Source organism: Mobula hypostoma, chromosome 1 (assembly GCF_963921235.1).
Source record: "Mobula hypostoma chromosome 1, sMobHyp1.1, whole genome shotgun sequence".
In the NCBI taxonomy this organism is placed as follows: domain Eukaryota; kingdom Metazoa; phylum Chordata; class Chondrichthyes; order Myliobatiformes; family Myliobatidae; genus Mobula; species Mobula hypostoma.
Window position 1 is genome coordinate 94109163 of NC_086097.1, and position 14954 is coordinate 94124116.

General features: G+C 46.7%; 1 protein-coding gene across 1 annotated transcript in view; it reads left to right on the top strand.

Moving 5' to 3' along the window:
- The first annotated feature begins 5746 nt into the window (after positions 1-5746).
- Positions 5747-14954, top strand: part of tyro3 (TYRO3 protein tyrosine kinase) — a 110311-nt gene continuing 101103 nt past the window's right edge. The window contains exons 1-2 of the mRNA XM_063052919.1: positions 5747-6392; positions 14683-14869. Coding sequence (XP_062908989.1) covers positions 6341-6392; positions 14683-14869 — 239 coding nt within the window. The 5' untranslated portion in view covers positions 5747-6340. The remainder of the gene's footprint in view (positions 6393-14682; positions 14870-14954) is intronic.

A 14954-nucleotide genomic window follows, 5' to 3' on the forward strand; every position in this document is an offset into this window, starting at 1 on the left:
TTTTATATTCTATTCCCCTTGAAATAAATGCCAACATTGCATTGCTTTCTTTACCACAGACTCAACCTGTAAATTAATCTTCTGGGAGTCTTGCATGAGGAGTCCCAAGTCCCTCTGCATTCTTGATGTTTGAACTTTCTCCCCATTTAGATAATAATCCGCACTATTGTCCCTTTTACCAAAATGCATTATCATACACTTCCCAACACTGTATTCCATCTGCCACTCTTTCGCCCTTTTTTCCTGCTGCAATCACATTGCTTCCTCAGCACTACCACCGCTCCATCTATCTTCGTATCATCCGCAAACTTTGCCACAAAGCTATCAATTCCATTATCTAAATCAATTGACAAACGATGTGAAAAGCAGCAGTCCCAATACTGACCCCTGAGGAACATCACTAGTCACCGGCAGCCAACCAGAAAAGGTCCCTTTTATTCCCACTCACTGCCTCATGCTTGTCAGCCATTCTGCTATCCATACCAGTATCTTTTCTGTAATGTCCTAGGGTTTTAACTTGTTAAGCAGCCTCATGTGCAGTACCTCATCAAATGCCTTCTGAAAATCCAAGTAAATGACATCCACTGCCTCTCCTTTGTCCACCCTGCTTGTTACTTCCTCGATGAACTCTAACAGATTTGTCAGGCAAGGCCTCTTTTACAGAAACTGCTGACTTTGACTTATTTTATCATTAGTCCCCAAGTACCTGAAACCTCATCCTTAATAATAGACTCCAACACTTTCCCAACCACTGAGGTTAGGCTAACTGGCCTATAATTACCTTTCTTTTGCCTTCCTCCCTTCTTAAAGAGTAGAGAGACATTTGCAATCTTCCCGTCCTCCAGGACCATGCCAGAATCAAGTGACTCTACAAAGACCATGAAGCAATGAGTTACATTTGCCTTTTTTCAATGTAAAAGAACCTGCCCTAAATGTAGAATTGTGGAAAATTAAAACCAACCCTTCACATATTTCTTTTAAGAGCTGAGGATGAAATCAATCAGAAACCAGAATCAGCAATGTGCAGCTCTAACAGTTTGCTGGTATAACTTCTCTGGCGATCGTAATTTTTCTGAGTCCTCTCTCTCTCTGTCAATTTCTGATTTACACTATTTCCAGGATATTTCTAGATATCCTACTAGAGCAGGTGACCCCAATTTTTTTTTATGCCACAGACCCCAATCATTAGCCAAAAGGTCCATGGATCCCAAGTTGAGAGCCCCTGCAGGAGAGTGAAAACTCACCCTTGTTATCCATTATTAATTCCCGTTAACACTTTCTAAAGGACCATCGCTCACTTAGATCATTCTCCTCATCTTTAAATATCTACAGAGACTCGTAGCATCTCTTTTCAGATTCTCAGCCAAATCTGTCTCACTCTAATTCATTTTAGTCATTCTTTGCTGTTTTCATATTCCAATTTTCAGATTCATTACTCATCTCTCCGTTATTCCTTACACAAATCACCACCATCTGTCAATTAGAATCCAGCTTATCGCAAGGAAACATTATACTCTATAGAACTTATCTGATATCTTTGATTGAGTTCCAGCCAGTAAGTCTCTATGGGCCATTTATAATGTATAAACCCAATCTGAACTGGATTAGATTGCTGTTCCTACCCATGCATGCATACACATCCGCCCATTATTCTGCAAGCATAGATCATCCAAGCCCCTAGATTATACACCAACTTGCACACTGATAGCTTGCAATCTCAGTGTCACAATAGTGGGGGCTTTGGGAGCAATGGTGGACCCAAATGCAAGACACATCTTGTGAGGTTTCTTAGACTTAGTTTATTGCTCGATACCAGGAGAGCAAGGCAGGAGCAGGAGATAGCGAACTGGACAAGAACTAAGGACCACAACTAGGCTGGGACCAGGGTTCTGGGCTAGGACTCGGAATCGGCTCCCAGAACTAGAGGAGACATGAAGATGCTAGGGTATGGACTCCGAGCCCGAGACTGGGCAAGGACCCAGTACCTGGATCTTGCCTCGGGCTCAGACCCCAGAATCAGGCATGTACGTGACATGGGCTAGGGAGAGGAGGAACATGGAAAACAGAGCCTCGGTCTCAGGAAAGCGGGTACATGGAACCATGGACACATACACCGAACACAGAGTCGGGACCCCTCCTTGGGTACAGGACATAGGGCCGGGACTCACACACAGAACAGAGAGCCGGGACCCCTCCTTGGGTACAGGACATAGGGCCGGGACTCATGACTCCCCGCGGGGCAATGGCAAGACGGCCAAACTTACCCCACGGAGGCGAGGACAGGACAAGACAAGACATGATTCCCCGCGGGGCAACGGCAAGACGGCCTGACCTACCCCACGGAGGCGAGAACAAGACAAGACCAACACGAATGAACACCAGACAGCACCTATCTAGCTCCGGCGATGGAACTAGACCGAAGTGCAGGCTGGGGCTGCAGACGAGGGCTAGAGGCGAGAGGGGCAGAGAAGGGATTCAGACAAGGGAGTAGGACAGGAGTCACTGACTGCCAGGGCCAGGACTAGACTCAGAACTGGAAGCCGCCAGGGCCAGGACTTGACATGCTACTTGAACGCCGCCAGGGCCAGGACGTGGACGAGGTACTTGGATGCTGCCGGGTAGTGCCGAGCTCTCGACTCGGCCTGGGAACAGTAGACAGCGGTTCTTGATTCCCTCCGGCAGGTTAACTGACGGACCCACCTCGATGAGGAAACTTTGCAGGCTCGCTTCGGCGAGGTAACTTAACAGGGTAGCTCCGGTGAGGAAAGGCGAATTACTGGCACTCGCTTCGGGCGGAGACTCGGCTTGCTCCAGCCAGATGACATTGGCACGCCGTACCTTGGTGACTTTAAAACCGCTCTCGTGCCGAACGGCTGAAAGCCGGAGTCTATAAACTACCGGTTCAGCCGAGTGTTAATTGCCTTTAATCACCAAAGTCGAGGGACACGGGAAAACAGGGAATCAACAGTCCGGAACGTAACATAAACAAGGTAAATTTAAAGGGACCCCGATCCGGACGATGACACTCAGATATGACAGCATTAATATAATTAGTATTAAAAGGGGAGTTTTATAGCATTTTATGCAAAAAAAGGTTTATTACTGACAATGCTGATGTGTTGGTAGCCTGGTGTGCACCTGTTAGTACACAGTGTTGTGCCTGGAACTTTGTCTTCTCCCATCACTGAGTCACCCCACTGCTCAGAGTGAACGTACCTACTGACCCCAGTTATTGAGTTACACAGCACAGAAAGTTCAGTCCAACTTGTCCATACCGACCTGAGATTGTCCAATTTCTTTGCATTTGGCCCATACCCCTCTGAACCTTTCCTATCTACATGCCTGTCCAAATGGCTTTTAAACTGTGTAATTGTACCCACCTCTACCACTTCTTCCGGCAGCTCATTCCATATACCCGCTACCCTCTATGTGCAAAAAAATTGCCCCTGAGGTCTCCATTAACCTTTTCCTCTCTCATTCTAAACCTATGCCTCCTAGTTTTAAACTCCCTTATGGAGTTCCCAACCTGTTTTATGCATGGAGCTCGGCCATTAATCCAGGGTGCATGGACCTCAGGTTGGGAACTGCCATGCCCCTCGTGATCTTATAAACTTCTATAAGATCACCCTTACCCTCCAGGAAAGAAAGCTCTAACCCATCCAGTTTCGAACTCAAGCCTTCTAGTCCCAGCAATATCCATATGAATCTTTTCTGCACAATCTTTCCTACACAATCTTTCCTACAGCTTAATGACATCCTTTCCACAGCCGGGCAATCTAAACTACACTCAATACTCTGCAAGTGTGGTCTCGCCAATGTCTTGTACTTTGGTAACATGATATCCTAGCTCTCAAACGGGCAACCTGAAATCCACTCGATACTCCATGTGCGGTCTCACCAATATCTTGTAACATGGTATCCCAGCTCTTGTTCTAAATGCACAGTCTGATAAAGGCAAACATGCTAACTGGTTCTCTCCAAATTATCTACCGGTGTCACTGCTTTCAGGGAACTACAGTATTGTGCAAAAGTCTTAAGGCACTCTAGATTTTTGTATATGGTTTCAGAAAGTATGACCCTGAGGTATACAAGATGTTAGGAGTGGATAGCCAGTGACCTTTTCCGGAGTGGTGGAAGGGTGGGACATCCTGCTGGGGTGGTGGGAGAGGCAGGTACATTAGAGACATTGAAGAGCCTCTTTGATAGGCATCTAGATGACAGAAAAATGGAAGGCTATGCAGGGGGGAATGGTTATGTTTACTGTAGTGTAAATTAAAAGGTTGGTATGACATCCTGGGCTGAAGGGCCTGTGCTGTGCTGTTATGTTCTAAAGAGTAAATAGTTAAAGTTTTTTAGTTTTAAAGTTTTATATTTAAGTTTTTTAACTATTTAAGTTTTCTTATTGGTACATGAACTGAGGTACGTTCATGTGTAAAGCATACAGACCAATGCATTACAACAGCACATTGAGGGAGTACGAGGCCCAATGCAGGCAATGGGACCGGCATTGTTGGGAATAATCCTCGGCATGGAGCAGAGAGTCGTTCCCCGCTGTTTAGGCTCTCTGGTGGCCCCTGGCTATTGACCTGCAGCTTGCATCCCGTCCAGTCAGAGGTGAAGGCCCTCAGCCCCACACCACAGGGCAAAGTGGTCATGCTGCTGCCCTTCTCAGGCAGTCTCAGCGCGTCCAGGTGGCAGCAGAGGGCAGGGAGGTTTTAAAAAATTATTTATTTAGAGATACAGGACAGTAACAGGCCTTTCTGACCCAGGTTTGTGTGCCGCCCAAATACGCCCCGTGTGACTAAATCACCAACTAACCCATATGTCTTTGGCATGTGGGAGGAAACCGGAGCACCCAGAGAAAACCCTCATGGTCATGGGGAGGACGTACAAACTCCTTGCAGACAGCGGCGGATTTGAACGCCCGCGACGGGCGCTGTAATGGCGTTACACCAACTGCTACACTACCATTTGTACCATGTTCCTGGCACAGCAGCACACTGCCCGTTAGTGCAAGGGGGCAAGGGGGAATACCTAAAGAGTTTATGACCCAGAACCAAGGACAAAGCAACACTGGGTGCAGTACTAAACAGCTACAGTACTATGTAAATACCCTCTGGGACTTCCTCAGTAGGTCACTCAGCTTGACCCCCTTGATCAGACTGTAGCCCTCTCCAAGGTGATTACTGTTCCACGTCTAATCCTCACTTGATAGCCTGGTTTGAATAGGAGTGATGATGGTGTTACCAGGGCTGATAACCAGAGAGCTGCACTAAACAAACACCTGAACTCAGTTCCTATCCTATAATGATCGCTGTTGAAATCAAATTCATTTTAATAAATGAGGTTAACAAATACATTTCCTTCCCTGCCCCTGCTCCCGCTCCCCCCACAGATACTGCTGGAGTCGCCCAGTTCCTCCAGCAGATTGTCTGATGGTCTGGATCCTGGCGTCTCCGCTTGTTTGTAGTGGCAGTGACCCGGAGAGCTGGGGCTCCGTTAAATACTCATCTGGGGCCCTCAGAAAAAGAAGTCAATCTGCCGTCCTGACCCGGTTGGGCATACACGTTGACTCCGGACCCGCCGACTCTGATAACCCCAGTTGCCATGGGCGAAAAATGCAGGGTTGGATAGTGGTGATCACATGCTGCAGAAGCATCTTAATTATATCCGAGCTTGCAGTGCATTAAAGGATATCTATTATTCAATATAGAATCAATTTTTGAACCATTTTAATAAGATTCCAGTCTATTACTCACGCTAGCTGTCCATTATTCTATAAATAAACCGTCTGAATCCTTCGATGAGATGCCAGCCCTTAACTCACTCCCATTATAACATTTGGACCTTTGATCTGGATCCAGTCTGTAATAAGGTCCTGGGTACGCTTCAGTCACGTTCTCGAGAGGCAATCAGCGTGCACCCTGGGCCCCTCCTTGACTGAGGTGAATCCCCGTGCCCGCCTGAGTTGGCTCTCTGAAGACTGTGGCTGCAGCGAAGGAGGATCCTGCAGCCCCGAGTCTGAGGAGCTTCAGGCTTTAACATGGATTGACTTCTTCCTACAGGGCGAGACTCCTCCTCGCTTCCTGGCCCGGGATCCATAGAGAAAGGCAATGGGAGGTCCCTCGTTCTCCTCCTCCTCCTCCTCCTCCTCCTGCCCAGTGTTAGGTCGCTGGCAACGCAGATGTGCCGGGTAGACGAGCTGCCGAAAGGAGTGATGAAGGTTTTTTCCGCTCCGGGCTAGGAGTCACGCCGCGGTCGGAGAACAGAACGGCTTCGGAGTCACATCCAGCCAACCGGCTTTCCCCGTCCCCGACCGAAGCCGGGCTGAAGTAGCTGGATGATTGTGGTATCGTGCCTGATCATCGCCTCCCTGCTCCGCCTCACCTGGGGTAAGCCCGGCAGAATGGAGGGGAGTGCAAGGGGGCGGGGGAGGTGCGGTTGTACGGGGGAGAAAGTTCGGAGCGAGAGGTGCGAAGTTTTCCAAACTCTTAACTTGGGATGGTGACTGGTCAGTGTTTTAATGTTTGTACTTCCCTGTTTCCAACGTAATTTCGTGCTTGTGCGTTTGCTGGGGAAGTTCCTGAGCACCCCCACCTCACCCTTCCCCGCAGTTACTGCCGCTCAGGACAGAGGGAACCCGGCAGATCCGCAGGCAAGAAGGAACGGTCCCGGGTATTGGCGTTAGGCATCGGAGAGACGGAGGCAAAAGCCAGTCGTAGAGAGAGGTGGAATTTATAAAGTGCCTTCGAAAGACATTTAAGAATTTTTTGCATGAAATTGTGCATAAGTAATCTTGCCATCTTGCTAAGGTACAGTGGTACACCCATAATGTCACATTTCAATGGGATTACATTTAAAGTGACATCACGGTGATATGCCACCACACTATTATGTCACGGTGACATCACATTGTGCAATATCAGGCCACAGTGACGTGACCACACCACCACAGGCGTTGTGTAACATGACGTCACTGCACAGCAACTTAACACCACAGTGACATCATGTCACCGCACTGTGACATCACGCCTACTGACAATGCATTATGACAGACCTTGTGCCCCAGTGCCATCACACATTGTGTGAAATTGTGCCACAGTTACAACACTCAGCAATGACATCACAACACAGTGATGTCATGTTGCTATCACATCACAGTGATGTCACAGTCACACATGGGGACCCTTTGCTAGCTCTTTGCATCACACCGCATCCTAGTGACATCACACTCCATGGGTCTTGGGAACGGGTGGCACAGGGATCTGACTGGGCAGACTGCCTGGCAATGTTTAGGGGGTATGTTTGTGCCTGGGTAAATATTGAGAAGGAACACGCGCCGCCCACAGCGACCATAGAAGCGTTCCGGGAACGATGGGCTCTGTGGGTGGTTAGTGCCATCATTGACAGAGATGGAAACATTTTAGTTTAATGTCGTTTGTCTATTAGTAGTGTAGTAATTGTGTTAGTCACTGGTTTGTATATATTGTAGCACTGAATTTGTAATATTTTGTAAAAAAAAAAGTGACATCACATTGCACAAATGACACTATAATGTATCATGCAAGAACGACCACAGACCTCGTGGGAATAAGGTGGTTTTTTTTGTGATTCTAAAGAGGAGAAAAACACTTCTCCTCACTTCAGCACAATTCTTGTCTCTGAGGCACTATGTACCTGCCTCAGGGTCTTGTGAAAATGTATGAAGTTGACTTTTGGACAGAGAGCAGCACAGCATGAGAGTGGGCTCTTCAGCCGAAGCTGTCTGTGCCATCATGATGCCCGCACACTGTCCACACGTGCGTGGATATATGTTAAATGTGTAAACGTAGGAACCCTGTGCCTTCCCCCGCCATACTAGCAACATTCCCCAGATGTGCACATTCTACTGTCTCTCGTCAGGTTTGCAAAGGTTCTCAACCCTGCCTCAGTAACAGAGCCTCTTCGAGCACCTCTGCTACTTCCGCTGACTTGTGCAGACGTTGCCTCGGGAAGGTGGCATCCGTCACTTAGGATCCACACTGTGTCCTTGTCCCGCTGCTGCCGCCCGGCAGGAGGGACAGAAACCTCAGCCTAACACCAGCAGGTTGAGTCACACCTACTCTCCTGCCAGCAGCAGGTTCTGGAAGTGACCTGCGCCACCCTAACCCTGCCTCAGCAATGCAACGTTCTAGCTGCCTTTGCACCACCACGCACTTGCCTTTGAGTGTGCCTTTGCACCGAGATCTTGTTCAGTCACTATGGTACTGTATGTATAGTTTATATATAATTCATGTTCTGTGTGTTCCGGTAGAGCTGCTGAAAGCGTGTTTCAATGTACCATATCGCCGTGCACTTGACAACAAAGTCGACTCTGACCCACTTCTCCCTCCATCTTGAAACCAGTTCTTCCCCCCCCCACTTCACTTTGATGGATTTTTGCCCTGGTACACTTGCTATCCAACCCCACTCTGATCCCCAGTCATAGCCCCCTCCTTCCCCACAGCAACACCCTGGCTCTGCACTTAATCCATTCTCTGGCTCTGATCCACTCCCCATCCTCTTCATACTCTGTCTTAATTTGCTCCCTGTTTCCCTTCCTGCCTGTCCCACGTCCAGCCCACTGCCTCCCAGTTTATCAAGCTGCCCTCTGCAGACTACGCTCTGTACCATGCAGCTGATTGTTAATGCAGTGTCCATGCGCCTTTCTGGTGACGATAGTGCTTGCTGCAGGTTGCACTCTGACAAGCTGCTGTCGGAACGTTAAGCAAGCTCGTTCTCAGCCAGTGTCTCTCGCAACTACACGGCAAGGTGTGCAGACTCTTATTTTAAGTTCAGATTCAGATTTATTTATCAGATTTACATGTTAACGTGTTGTGAAATGTGCCGTTTGTGTTAACAACCAGCACACCTGAGGATGTGCTGGGGGCAGCCGGTAAGTGTCGCTACGCATTCCATGCCAACCTAGCTTGCTCACAATGCTTGGCAAAACAACAGAGAGTGCAACAAGCAACAGCAGAACAAGTCCCTTTCCTCCCTCCCACCCACTCACATACACAGTCAGACCTCCCACTCCTGGACAGACCTCCAGAGCTCTAGTCTCCAGGCTTCACACATCAGGCTCTGACTTCCGATTAGCCTAGCAACCCAGATCTCCTGACGTCTGCTCATTGAATCAGTCTTACAACATAGAAACAGGCCATTCAGCCCACTGGGTCCATCCTGACCATCAAACACCACTCCTACATGAACTCTATTTTGTTCATCTTATCATCTTGCCCAAGCTTCTACCGCTCACCTGCGTAATGGAGCTGGTTTACAGTGGCTGACTAATCAGCTGACCTATGCCTCTTTGGCATGTGGGAGGACAATGGAGCACCAAGAGGAAGCCCGTGTGGTTGAGGGAACGTGCAACCTCCAGGTTTTAAATAAAATGCCAAACCTGATGCAGATCAATGGAGTTGTAGACAATTTAATTACTGCAAAATCACTTTCACCTTTAGCCAGCAACTGAGTGCTTGTGCACCATGTTAGCTAATCTGGTCCAGAGAGTTTTTCAGCTCTTAATTTTAAGCAGGACCTCAATTTGGAAATCATACAGTGATCTGCCGTTACAGTCTTTCTCTGGATTAAGAAATTGACCCGTAGACACTTATTTCAGAATGCTGCTTCTGGATCTCATTTTGGCATTTAGCACTATTTGTCCCACAGACCTTGGTGAACAAACTCCTGCTCCTCGGTCTAAACACACCATTGTCCAACTGGGTGTTGGACTTCCTAACAAACAGATCTCAGATTGTCAGGATGCAAAACTGCACTTCCCTCCCCATCATCCTTAACACAGGTACCTCCCATTGCTGTACACTCTACTCACACACACCTGCACGGCCAAACACCTGGGCAACCACACCGTCAAGTTCTCCGATGACAGGACATCAACTATGATGAGACAGCCTACAGAGAGGAGGTGGAAGAGCTCGAGGCCTGGTTCAGGCAAACAACCTCTTCCTTAATGTCAACATGACAAATGAGATGGTAATCAAGTTCAGGAGAACTCACACCACTCACATCCCCCTTTACACTGGTGGCACTGCTTGCAGTTTCAGACTCCTGGGAGTGCACATCTCACACAACCTCTCATGGTCCCAGAACACATCCTCCACAGTTAAGGAAGCTTGCCAGTGCCTCTACTTTCTGAGGAGCCTGAAGAGAGCTGGACTTTGCACATCCACCTCACGTCATTCTACAGCTGCACCACTGTTTGGTGCAGAAACTGTACTGTCGTGGACAGGAAGCTACAACAGGTAGTCAAAACTACCCAATGAATCATTGACACCAGTCTACCCACCATCAACAACATATGTACAGAAAGGTGCCTGCAAAGGGCCAGTAACATCATGAAGGATCCCACACACCCTGCTCATGGACTGTCTGTCGTAGCATCCACGCCAGGAACACCAGGCTCGAAAACAGTTACCCTTCTCAAGCAGTAAGGCTGATCTACATCTCCACCACTACTTTATTATTTCCTGACAGACACCTAGCGTCACTTTATGGACATACAATCAATCGATGTACATCAGCTATCTTATGCATGTGTATTTTCTAATATTATTATTGTGCTTTTTTTTAATCTTCTGTGGTGTTTTTTGTGCTGCATTGGATCCAGAGTAACAATTAGTTTGTTCTTCTTTACACTTGTGTACTGGAAATGAGGTTAAACAATCTTGAATCTTTCTGACTTTTCCATTCCTTCGTCCAAACAGGAAGAGCAAGTTATGGGATGGGTGTGTTGCAAACAATTATGTTGCTGGAAGCAGCAGGCCGTTCCCTGTTGCACCCAGTCAGTATTTTCTATCTGGTGAATCATGGAGCTAGGTGCAGGGGCAGACCCAGCACTTCCTTAACCCAGGGGAAGACTGGACTGGCAAGCACTGTTTCATTTCCAAACTAAGCAACTAAGCTCGTGCTTGAAGTTAGAAGTGTCCTATGTGCTGCGTTGCATAGGATAACATTCAGGTTTGATTGCCAAGTCTGCTTGGTGCTGTCCAGGAGGCTTCATCGTGTGGGTTTGCTTGCCAGCCTGTTCCATCTCCACTCTCCCACACTAGTTGCCCAAGACATCAAACTCATTGCAAAGTATTGTTCTTCACCAGATGGGAAGCAGGCCGATTTCCCTTAGTTCACTGGAGTACGCTCCACAAGTTCCAATGTCACAGTGCTTGTTTCTTTGACACCATGGGTTGAATTGCAGTGTGAAATCAATTGTGACTTCCACTGGTAGCTCTTATATCACCTTTCACCCCCTGAAAGGATTCCACAGCTGGAGAACCGGTGTTAACATTTTAAATCAAGTCGGGTTTGTTATGTGCACAGGTACTATGAAGGACAAGGTAGAATGAACAACTTGCTCGCAGCAGCATCACGGACACTGAAGGCCAGGCAACAACAGAATATAAATTACATATAAATTATGCACTAATTGTACAAGGTGGCGAAGAGGGCAAAAAGAAGATTGCGCAAGGCAAGATATTAGTGCAAAAGTAAAACCAGAATGTGAGACAAACATTTTTTAGTGCAAGAGGTGGTCGGTAGTGTTCCATTGCTGAGGTGGATTAGAGTTGTTCGGGTCAGTTCAGGAACTTGATGGCTGGAGGAAGGCAGCTGTTCGTGTGGGACCTTAGGTTTCTGTAACTCCTACCCAATGGTAGCAGCAAAAATAAGGCATGACCCGGATGGTGGGGTTCCTTCAATCATCTCTCATCCACATCATCAACCTGAACTGTTATCTCTTTCTCTATCCACTGATGCTGTTTGACTTGCTGGGTATCTTCGCGCTTTCCATTTTCGCTCCAGATAGCCAGGATTTGTAGCATTTTGCTCCTCAAAGGCTAGCTTGCATTATCCTGTGTGCATTATACCCACACATGCTCAAAGCAAGTGGGGCTGATGCCAGCCCACATTTGACAACTCTTCCATCTGGTTGATTCACCTAAGTGCCATTAACAGGCAGCGTGGGCCAGACACAGGAGATCAGGTCTGAGCACCGGGATCTCGCCAGCATCTGCACTGCATAGAGTGATCATCAATTACAGTATATGCAGACTTCCATCGACATTCAAGTCACTTATGAAAATTAGAAACTGAATTGATTCCAATATCAATCCCTGGTGCACCCCACTCAGTACTTTCCCCTCCTACTCTGATGCAATTCCACAAATAAATAGCAATCATTGCCTGCTGTTTGTAGAATAAAACAACCGAGAAGGAGGCACTGGCCCATCGTTCTTATGCCCACTCTATCGAAGATGTCAATTACTTTGCAAGTTACCTTAAATCACTTGGTTACAACCCTTCTTGGAAATAGTTTCTCCTTACTTGATATTAAAACTTTTCAGGACTTTGAATAGATCCCTTCATATCTCCCCTTTACCTTCTCTGTTCTAAAGGAAACAATCCTAGATTCTTCTACAATAACACACGCAAGATGTTGGAGGAACTCAGCAGATCAGGCGGCATTTATGGAAATGGATAAACAGTCAAAGTTTCAGGCCGAGACCCTTCTTCACGACTGAAGAGGAAGGGGGGAAGATGTCAGATAAACAAGGAAGAGGGAGAAGGGGGATTGCTAGAAGGTGATAGGTGAAGCAAGGTGAGTGGGAAAGATAGAGGGCTGGAGAAGAAGGAATGTGATAGGAAAGGAGAGTGGACCATGGGAGAAAGGGAAGGAGGAAGGAACCCAGGGGAACGTGATATGCAGGTGAGAAGACATAAGGGACCAGAGTGGGGAATACAAGAAGGGGGGGGGGGATTTTTTTTTAACAGGAAGGAAAAATCAATATTCATGCCATCAGACTGGAAGCTACCCAGATGGAATATAAGGTGTTGTTCCTCCACCCTGAGTGTGGCCTCATCGTGGCACAAGAGGAGGCCACCTAAACTCTCTTCCATTACTGGTGGCACTATAGTTAAGTGAGGTGGCCGGAACTGGATGGAACATCCAGGTGTAATTGCTTTTGAACTGACCATCCTGGTTGCTTTTTGCTGGCCTTAAGAATCTGGATTACGTACATAAATGCACCCTATCGTAAACCAGATCATTTGTCATTTTTTTCTTTCTTCTTATTCCACTGTTTCACAGGTTTTGTGTTAGATTTCATCCATCGTGTGTATTTCCAATGTATGCTCTGTGGGCACTTTATTAAATACCTCTTGTCTCCTTCCTGTCAGCTTCGACCAATCTGGCCATTCTCCTTTGACCTTTCGAATTAGCAACGTCCACAGACCTGCTGCTCACTAGATTTTTTTTTGTTTTTTAGACCATTCTTGATAAACTCTAGAGAGTCGTGTGCGTGAAAATCCCAGGTCAGCCGTTTCTGAGATACTCAAATCACCCCGTCTGCCACCAACAATCATTCCACGGTCAAAATCACTTCGATCACATTTCTTCCCCACTCTGATGTTTTGTCTGAACAACAGCAGAACTTCTTGACCGTGTCTGCATGCTTTAATGCATTGTGTTGCTGTCACATGATTGGCTGATTAGATATTTGCATGAACGAGCAGGTGTACGGGTGTAGCTAATAAAGTGGCCACTGAATATATGGTCACAGAAGTATATTATTCTGAAGTTATGATTGGTGTACCGTTTCCAAGTTTCATTATATGTGTTAACCTCAAAGATGGAAACTATATCCCCAAATCCAGATTATGAATATATATCGAAAGATGCAATAATCTCAAAATTAGTTGCTAGGAAATGCCACTATTAATGGTCCTCTTGTCTGAAAAACATTCATACACTGCTATTCTCTGCTTTCCACATTTCTGTCCAGATGGTCACCACACACCTTTACTTTCGTGGGCTTCAGTTTTGCTAAGGTGTCTGCAATGGATAGTTTTCCCAAACATCTTTTGAAAATTCGTATACATAACATCAACCACACCATCCTCATCCATCCCCCTCTGCTATTAACAATTTCATGACCTTTCCTTGACTAGCCTACATATCTCTGGTTTCCTCATCACTGGTAACAGATAGTTTTCACACTAGAGGAATGATCACAATTGAACACTTGGGGACCAAACGCAGAATCTGCTTTATCGAGTTGTTTAAGAGGTTCTTTGATAGGCACAGAATGGGGGAGGTATGGACCAAGTGCAGACAGAAGAGGTTAGTTTAATTAGCTGTCATAAACTTAATTAGTTCAGCACGACATCGTGTTCCCCATACTGTAATTTGTTTTAATGTGCTATATTCCATGTTGTAAATATTTAGCAGTTCAGGCCTCGTGAGCTTCTCCACAGACGCCATTTGACCTGCTAACCACTTCCCATTTTTAATTCAGGTTTTCAGTAGCTTTTTGCTGTTGTGATTATTCTGGATTTGCTAATCTGTTTGATATGTATTGTTGGGCTTATCCCTCTTCCCATTTTAAACAGTATTTTAGTTTCAGTGAAGGCTCTGAAGTATGCGGCCATGACATCTGCTTTGTTCATCCTAGTTTCTGAAAGAATCACCCTCTGTGGCTGATTGTTGTCTGGCAGAATCAACATCACTTGATAGATATTGTTTTGGAACTACTAGTTATCCCTATGGAGGTGGAGTTCTCTACTCTTAACTGTTTGAAATGTGTTGATATGCTCTAACCTTAATGGAATATACTTTGTGAGCCCATTCTTATTCCTCCTTTTTACTTTCAGGCTTGGACTTTGTGTTTGGCCCTGCCAACCTCACCATCTCAGTGGGTCTGAGTGCCCAGATGCGATGTCAGTTGAAGGGTGTCTCCAGATGGCCCAGCATCCATTGGCTAAAAGATGGCGAGGAGCTGTACAACGCTGATTTCACCAGTGTGCCGCTCGGTGAGGATGAGGTGCTGAGTGTCATCAGGTAATCCTGTGGATTGGGAATCCCGTAGCTGTTTGAATCTCACTCCAGAGATGTGAGCCTAAATCGCAGGCTAATGCTCCAATAA